General features: G+C 38.3%; 1 protein-coding gene across 1 annotated transcript; it reads left to right on the forward strand.

Annotated features, from left to right (window-relative positions):
* Window positions 1–1,342: 1,342 nt before the first annotated feature.
* LOC119725797 lies at window positions 1,343–6,455 on the forward strand. The gene is made up of 6 exons (XM_038197374.1): window positions 1,343–1,432; window positions 1,872–1,912; window positions 2,830–2,990; window positions 3,374–3,436; window positions 4,540–4,665; window positions 5,620–6,455. Exons 1-6 carry the CDS (start codon window positions 1,386–1,388, stop codon window positions 5,665–5,667), a joined length of 486 nt encoding a protein of 161 aa, XP_038053302.1. The 5' UTR covers window positions 1,343–1,385; the 3' UTR covers window positions 5,668–6,455.
* Window positions 6,456–9,638: the final 3,183 nt, after the last annotated feature.

The following is a 9,638-nucleotide window of genomic DNA, read 5'->3' on the forward strand; positions in this document are numbered from 1 at the left end:
ACAGCAGATCCGTTTCGGCGGAAGTTTACCGCCAGGCCCGCCGCAGACTACCAAAAAAAGCACCCTATCACGCACTCACTCCATTCACTGGGCTGACAGACTGGGATATCTCGGGAGAGGAATTGCACACTAAACACACGGTTTGCACCGACCCATAGCTTTGGTGATTTAGTCCTCATTCCAGTTTCAGCCTACTTAGGTGCCTCGCCTACGTGATCTTATACTCAATCACTTCCCTTATAAACTCAGAGATTACTTAATTATCTGGATTATGATACAGGAATCATTTGTCAATTACACTCGCACAAAGTATGAGGCTCCCTCCACTGCGACTATAGTTGATTGGTTATTGTTGATTGTGGGAGATTAGAGCAGTGCGAGAGCACTTCACGAGACTGCGCTCGGGTTATGGCCACAGCAGAAAGAGAGCGAAGCTGAGCGCGCGGCCGCTTATATACACAGGCGCTATTGCTGGTGCCCCATAAACCTGGGTGAGTGCACGCACACCCCGCTGGCTACCGGTAAAGAACTAAAGTGCGCCCTCTATAAAATGCATTGCCCTACAGTCTCTTTGCTATTTTTTCATCTCTGTTATAATTGTGACCAGTCTACAAAATACAACACATTCGTTTATGTGGTTGTAGATCCTGCTGTATCTAGTCAGAAGGCAGGGTGGGGCGGATCCGTCCACCAATTAAGAAGGATGGAGGGCTCATTGAACACAACACTCATCGGACTTCGAACACTTCTCTTTGATCCTAATTAGTTGATGATTTATGAGGCGATTAAAATCCAGTCACATCCCATTCTACTAAATATATATATATATATATACAAAGAAACATACAAGTAGTATTTTGAGTTTCAGTGTGATTTTAGAAATAAGCGATACTTCACGTTCACGTCCATGATTTATACAGCAGAAAAAAAGACTTCAGTTTCTTACCCTGACGTCTTAAAGTTGGCTAGAAAGGACCGGTATCAGAAAGGTCAGACAGTTAGGTTATTCCAAAAGTAGCCATCACAGCAGCAAAGAGGCATCGCTTCCGAGTTGTAGGAGTCAAGCGTGAGAACTGACTACGAAAAGCCCCAGTGGAGGACTAGGGAAGAGATCAATGTATACAAATGTATACAAATGTATACAAATGTATACAAATGTATACAAATGTATACAAATGTACATGTATACATTGTAAGCTCCTTACAGCCAACAGGAGTTTCGTCGAAAAACATGACTGTTCAACACGAGTGGGTTAAAATGTCATAAGGGAATATAGATAATCTCACTGGGAAATTACAAGATCATTAATTTCGTTCATCTCTTTGTTTTATGGAATGTAGCTCCAGAGGAATATTGTCCTTCAGACCGCTGCCAAAACGGAGGAATGTGCAGTCGATCTGGAGATTTTCCCGATTTTGTGTACTCCTGCGAGTAAGTACACGAAGTGAAGTTCAACATTCTATGGAATTATGTTGCAATCAACCGAGAACAAATTCAACCACTAAATGGCAACAATGGTTTGAGTAAAGATACGATAAATACCAACATGCATGTTAAATAATTACGTATTGTTCATTGTGATTTGAAATCGATTAGGCTGAACTTAAATACATTTCAGTGTTTAAAACGATGTTACGATCACAAAATACTACTTTGAAGCACGGTATTCCGTGGAAGTGACAGACGTAGTTTGAGGTTGAATTTTTGTTTGCAAGAAATACTTCCAGCAAAAATTGCAAAAAACGTAATTGGAAAAAAAATCTATGTATTACCTATTGAATAGTTGAAATGTGTTCTCATAGAATGAACCTTTAAAAGTCAACCATAAGAAATAATAAACACTTGTACCTATTTGTTTAAATTTCTCCAGGTGCGCAAGTGATTTCACAGGAAGTGTTTGTGATGACAATGGTTTGTATCTATTCCTGGCTTGGCTTTTATCTGGTGGTCATTTTTTTTTTTCATTTTAAAATGTTAATGTTTGCATGATGTCGATATCAATTAGATAAGTTTAAGGTAGCCTCAAGTGACAAATCTCGTTTGTGAGTAAAATCTGACAAGGAGCGAGGGAAACTCGACTTCGCTACGGGTAGTACAGGGTGAGTAAAAAAAGCAACGAAACCCAAATCTCGCGACCATTGTTTTAGTAAAGTTCTGCATGTAGAACTTTCAAAATCTACGATATGACAGCCTAATTCATAAGCTTTCTTTTAGTTGAAGAATCAGTCAAATCACTGATGTACTTTTCAAGTTACGGAGTTTTAAACACAACCGCCGTTTTATGGTTCTGTCCACGGATCACAAAATGGGCAGTGTTGTTTCAGCAAAACAAAAACAAATCACATAAGAATAACATATGTGTGGTTTGTTTTCGTTTTGCTGAAAGAACGAACACATATTTGTGTGATCCGTGGACAGAACTTTAAAACAGTGGTTGTGTTTAAAAAAAAACTCTGTAACTTGAAAAGTACATGCGTGATTAGAATAATTCTTGTACTAAAAGAAAGCTTATAGATTGGGCTTTCGTACCTTAGATTTTGATAGTGCTACATGCAGAACTTTGTCAAAGTACGAAATAGCGCTTGAAAGTATTCATATATACCCCTTGCAAAGGGCGCCCTCACCGATGACTTATTTGTTAGTCAAAACGAGTGACAACTATCATTATGATAGAAAAAAAACAAAGAGTTACCTAAACAAATGAGATTAGTTTATGTAAATTCAGTGACAATAAAATACAAAGCGTTTACACACGCGTATCGCATAGCAACAAAGATCTATTCGTCAGCGAAGGCGCTATTTACCCTTCGTGTGTCTTTTCTATCAAGTTCCTAGCGGCGATGGAGGCGTCATAGCCATAGTCGTTACGGTGTTTGTGCTCGTTATCTGCTGCGTAGTTTTCATGTTATGTGTCTGCTGCTGCTACTTGGCGAGGCGCACAGACTGGATGTACGCTGACACACCACGTGGCGTCCGGAATCAGACACAGGTAAAACAATGCACCAATCCATAAGGCGAAGCCCCGTGACTTTTGAACCATAGCGGGATTAATTTCTCATATATAACTTCGACTTGCGCACACGTGCGTTTATTTTCCCACACTTGTTTTCACAATTCCGTCAAGCATGGAATTAAACAGGACTCAAACTTGTTTGAAAAATTTACTACTTGCTATAATTGACCATTTTTGTTTTTATGTATATGAACTTGTCAGGGCATGAAACTTGTTTCGTTGAGTATTACCCTGGAAACGCATTTATATACAGTTTGCCAGGGAAAATACACCTCGTACCAGATATGATTTATGGTAAACATTTTTCATAAATTATTATGGAGATAATCTGATGAGGTTTATTTATACATTTATTTTAGAGATGGGAGTACAATAGAGGACCGTATTTCTCCTTTCCTTCTGTGGTTCCACGACGTGCTTTCGTAAGTCTCATCACCAGTTTTCTGGCTAGTCTGTTTTTGTTATAGAATTTTTTTTGTTTCTAACATGAAACTTTTCTGTCCAAAACGTTTGGCCACAAACTATCTTAGTCAGAGTTGATCATGTTGCTCTGTTTACGTTACATACCTAGTGTGGACATTCCTTAGTTTTGGTGAAGTTAAGAAAAACCTGTGAGAAACAAAATAATTTTAATCAAACTGTGAAAACTCTTTCGACCATTTTTTTTCTATGATTTCCTTGAATGTTTTCTTAATTCTGCGACGGATAAACCTAACCCCATGTGCATCTAAACATGTTTTCCAGAGAGAGAGGAACCTTGTGTGGATGTGGGAAAGTCCACACAACGTATCTGGTTTATGTGGACATCCTTTGTTGGGAAGTCCACACATTGAATGTAATGCTTGTCCACACATACAGTCGTATTGGGTTTTTGTTTGGTTTTTTTTTAGGGAGACTCCCATGTATTTTGTACACGACCCCAATCGTGGACGCATGTTGGGAAATGCGGACGATATTTTTCTCTTTTGTTTTCCGGCATTGTTCGTCCAAGGTTTGAATGCCTGAGCACACCCAGTCGTGCACACCAAAACTCTCCAGGACAAGGCACTGTGTTTCCTGTAAGATAACACTCAAAAACGTACGAGTGAGGACCGCTTTCAGCAAAAGATGCATGCTCGAGAACACCTATACAATTTGAACCTTTACCTTATATGCTTACTCTGAGCTTAACTACTGAACAATATTTTTGCTGGGTTTCGAAGTGTTATCAATACTCCACAGAAGATTACCTCGTAGGAATGCGAGCCATATTTTAATTGAATATACATCCCACCATGCAATGCAACGACTGACGGGACTTTTTTTCAATAGAAATTTTAAGACATGCCTCCACAGATTCCCATGTGATCACAAAGATGGCTGTAAACCACGACACGGTCTTTGGGCAAAAGTGGTTTCCCAAAACTTCAAGTCTCGAATACTAGGCGGGTTAAAAAATAATTGCTGCTATCTAATGTCGACTTTGTTTTTAAAGGCATGGGCATCAATACAAGGACTGATTTTGTTACTTTTAATAAACACAAAGGTTGGGAGAATGAGACAGGCTGAGGACACAGTGGACAACGATGCACGAATATTCTACGAGAACTATGACAGCAATGACAATATGCGCAACTCTCACACGCCGTACATCATACCCGGGCCTGCACTGGTGAGTATAATGTTGTTCTATAAAAATAACACTAAATAATAACATGTCAATCAAATTCCCGTAATTAATCCACATCTCCGCTGAAATGTTGCAATTGATTTCATCATAACAGATATGCAGATTGGTCCTAAACTACAAGATATTTGTGGAATATAATAAAAACAACGTTGAAAATAAAGTTCAAGCTTATAAATGGCGGCCATTTACGAAAAAAAAGTGGTCAAAAGGTAGTCCACATGCATGGCAGTCATGTAGACCCAATTACAATTTTTGCAGTTCTTTGTGCATGCAGTGCTAATGTGTTGGCCATGTCCCGTCAAGGGCGGATCCAGGGGGGGGGGGGGCCAAAGGGGGCCATGCCCCCCCCCCCCCCAAAAAAAAAAAAAACGAAACCAATTTTTTTTTTTTATGTGACATCGCAATAAAGGCAGGCAATGAGTACACCACCATCTTTTCCTCAAAAAAACATTGTTAAAGTGGTCAGAAATTGCCTCAGATCGCACCACAGAGCATCTAGAATCCAAACATTTTTCGGGGCCCTTAAGCGGGCCCCGAACCCCACGCCGTAATTTTTTTGACCCATTTTTTGGGGGGACCAAAAAAAATTTTGGGCCCCCCACAAAATACTGTTTTGGATCCGCCCTTGTGTCCCGTAGATTTGCGTGTGGAAAAACTGGTTTTTGACCATTTTTCTTTAAACCATCACCATGTCTCAATTAGGCTTTAGTTTCAGTGCCATTTTCACCATATACCAAGAAGATGCTGTACTTAAGGAATATCTTGAAACAATTTTAACATGTCTCCCCAATTCCAAGATATCTACGCCTGAAAAAAACATGTAAACTTGTTTGGACCACCCTGTGTCCAAAATTATACAATTTGTTGGCTAATATTCACTGACCCCATTATCGTTCATCGATTTATTATGCAAAGTATTGCTTACTTTTTTGACAGATGTGGAAAATGGATCACGATTTCAAACATCCCGACTTTTACTACTAATATGGTTCTGCTGGAAATTACTCTTACAGTAATTGGAGGTATTACTACCGGTATACTTTCTTGTATGTAACGTTTTATATGTGCGATTATATAAACTAAAGTGATGTTCACGTAAATTCATGTTAGTTAGATTTATTGTAACCGAATTATATTAACGGAATATAAGTATTTGGGGTAGTTAAACGGTTTGATGTAAACAATTAGAGGGAATATAATTATATAACTGAGGATAAGCAGAATTAAATCTAATGTTATCCGGAACAATATCTCACACTTAAGGTTCATATCGAGATGAGACACATGTGTGTAATATGTACCTGTTAAGTGTACAATATATAATAATATGTACGTGTTATTTTGTGCATTGGTGATTGGTTTTTACGTAGTTTATATGTATTGGGTATAAAATTATAAATATTTTTAATCATAAATGGTTGCTGCTATACACGTTTGCAGCTGAAATGGTTGAATGGTGTTTGAATAGTTCATACTGCTGTAACTCGACAATACGAAGTGATTATTTTATTTTGACAAATGTGTTCACTTTCAATCATGCTTTGAAGCAATTTTTGCTAGTCTCTTACCGCGTCCCTAATTCAAGTATGATACATTTACGTGTGTGTGAATTTGACGCCTTAACACCGGAAACAGTATACATGTATTCCACAACTATGTATTTGGACTTATGGTGTTTTGAAAAATGTTTGACTTTCTGTTATCTTTCTTTGCAATGAAATGTATATATAGACACTAGCTATATTTTTAGGCGAGCCATCAGATAACAGACCGTTCGGATACCGGGTCCGGTATGCTAATTTCTTTCACCCCAATCGGTACGAAGCCAGAAGCCACCCGGTTACTGAAGCGTGACGCCCCAATCGGTCCAAAGTGGTGACTCAGGGTTTCACAATAGGCAACATAAATTGAAGTCTGGCCATTGTAAGGTCCCAATCCCTTCAACATACAGGGCGGGCTCAACCCCGAACGGTCTGGGGAGGGATTCTAATTTGAGGGCTCGCCTTAGTTTTTGTTTCGATGGATTTTTGTATTCAATATTTAAGAACTTAAACAAATCCAAAAAACAAAATTAGCTATAGGAGGTGGCTTTTGAACTTGGCATGTGGTAATGCATTTATTTTGTTTTACACATGAATATACTACCATATGTACCATTCACCTACACTGTTATTTCGGTTGTGTAAAAATCAAACGGTTGTGTACTATATGAACCTAGCAACCCGTTGTGTAAACTGTTCAACTTGTGTAAAATATTACACAAGTTGTTTTTTGTTTTTTTACACAACTGGTTGCTAGGTTATATAGTACACAACCAAAATAACAGTGTAAGGCAAAAAAAAAGTCTCCCGGCATGGAGCTTACCCCAAAAGTGGTGCGGCGACAAAGCTTTTTGGGGGGTTTACTTTGTTTTTCTTCAAATGTCGGCTAAAGACTGCAAATGGAGCCCGACTAAATTTAGTACAAAATATATGGGAGTCCAGAGAGGCCACATAAAGCACGTTAAATTTGTGCAGCAGCAGGATTCCAGTCAAACCAGTGAGTTTGGCAGTTTTGAGACATCATCTTACATTGAAAAAAAACTGTTTCATTTTGTCGACAAGCATGGCTACGGTACGGCGTCGCGCGCACATACCAAAAATCGGAGCCTTTTTTTTGGCCTAATACTGTATATATTAAGTTCTATTTTTGTTTTTGAATTTAACAGTTTAACCAGCAGTACTGCAATATGTAGGAGGGTACGTTCCTATAGTTCAAGTATATACCTTAACTCATCAATTGCGCCCTCAAGCTAAACGGTAGCACTATATTCATAAATAAATAGAAAGCACTCAGAGAGCGCAACCTCCGCGCCAATGTTAAACAATTCCCCGCCATGTTGTTAGTACATCCAACAGGAGCTTTTAAAATGCTCCATCATGTTCTGAAATGAAAGAGCAGAAACACTCTGTATTAATATGTATTGTTCACTTGTTGAGTACAGAATTACTATTAAGTGCATCTAGCAGAATTGTGCCATTTCCATAGGGTCACTGTTTACATTTAATTAGGGTCGTAACACAGATGCTTGCTAGCCGCGAGGTCTGTACTTAACTCTGGAGGGACCAGTGTCCTAGTATACAAATAGTGAATGTTTGTGAGTGCAATGGTAAGAATAATTTCATGTGAAGTGACAGATGAAATTATTCTTTCCATTGCACGAACGTGAAACATTCATTATTTGTTTTATATAACACCTGAATAAATCCTTGTCATCTGATTGGTTGACTTTTAATAGCCAATTTATTCAGGTTAAAAACTGTTTAAAAGTTCGACAAGTTCATCGTTTATATTAATGCAAACTGTTCGACAAGTTAAGAACAATCATGTTCGATTTATCTCGATTTAAAACAGCACCACCACCAGCAGCAGTGACACCGTGCAAGTGAAGTACTATTCACAGTGCAATAGAACTTCCATTGCACTGTGCGCTGCGCGCCATGCGTTGCTACGAATAATTCAATGACATGTGATCAACGATCCACCAATCAGATGACGGGGATTTGTTCTGGTGTTGTATAATGTACAATGACTTTAACATACACGGCCGGTCACATGCACTGTACGTGTGCACGGCATATGGCCAAGAAATGGACCAGTCCACTATTGTTTTGGGGGAGAGGGGTGCCCCAGTTTCATGGTCTATGGCATATTTGTATACAAAATGGTGAGGAATCCTTAAAATAAATCTAGCTGCATCCAGATCATGTCCAAATCTAATCGATTTGAACTTTTACCAAGGACCACCCCTAAAACAAATTTCATGAAACTCCCTGCATAACTTGTTGAGTTATCCTGTTAACAGACAAACCATCCAACACAGATGAAAACATAACCTCCTTGGCGGAGGTCAAATCACAATAACTCGACTTCGACCGATTTCATATTTTTATTCACAATACATTTGTACATTTTACTTTATATGGTTTCTGTTGAATACCTTGGCTGTTAATCGAAAGGGTACTGTGGTGTATTTATATTAATCGTATTAAATGAATGTAATTCTTACGTAAAATGTGTTACGGCAAATTTTGACATGATTCAATAAAACATACTGGTTTTTGCACATGCAAACAAAAAAATAAAACATTGTAGTGAAGTACTATCTTCATGTAATTGTGTAACAATGGGTACTTCTTCCGTGCTGCGTTACTAGGTAAGATGCACCATATGTCACACCACTGAATGGATAAAAATGGCTCAGCCAAACATTCTCACCACTATACTACGTGCAGCTTACATTTAATGCCATGTCATACGTTACAAATAAGACAACGAAATCCACACTAATTGGCAGATAAAATCATGGAATATAGGTGCGGTTGCTTTAATTCGTCGGATCAGTGCGCGACATTGCATTGCGTATAGCAATCGGCTCATCAGTGAGAATATGCTTCTGACGCTGAATTCAGACCCAATTCAAAACATGATTCAGCAACTTTTAATTTGAAATCGAGATTCTAGAATGTTGTTTTTTCTCGGAATATACAGCTGAAGCTGAGCTGAACCTTCATCAGGTTAGTTGTTCAGCACCCTTCTTCAGATTTTGAGCACGTTTGTTGCTTCAAACGAAAAAAATGCCCATATTACAAATGATGGACTGTACCTTTAACCTACCAATTAGCCGACATGAAGAGATTTACACAAAAGGGTGAAAGAAGATGCTCTTTGCAATCAAGAGTTATGTTATAATTATGTATTTATACACATGTATATGTATTTATTTCGTGTTATTTTACCAGGGTAGCCCCATCAGTTGTCAATGAACTGTTCTCCCTGGGGGCCCTGAATTACATAAAAACATGATATAATAATTACAAAATTTACCCCCAAAAAATAAAAGACATAATAAAATACATTACCATAAAATAACCCAATGAATTAAAACCACACAAAATTAAAACCCTAGTTTAAAA

The sequence above is a fragment of the Patiria miniata genome, unplaced genomic scaffold (assembly GCF_015706575.1).
Source record: "Patiria miniata isolate m_02_andy unplaced genomic scaffold, ASM1570657v1 HiC_scaffold_19, whole genome shotgun sequence".
NCBI lineage: Eukaryota > Metazoa > Echinodermata > Asteroidea > Valvatida > Asterinidae > Patiria > Patiria miniata.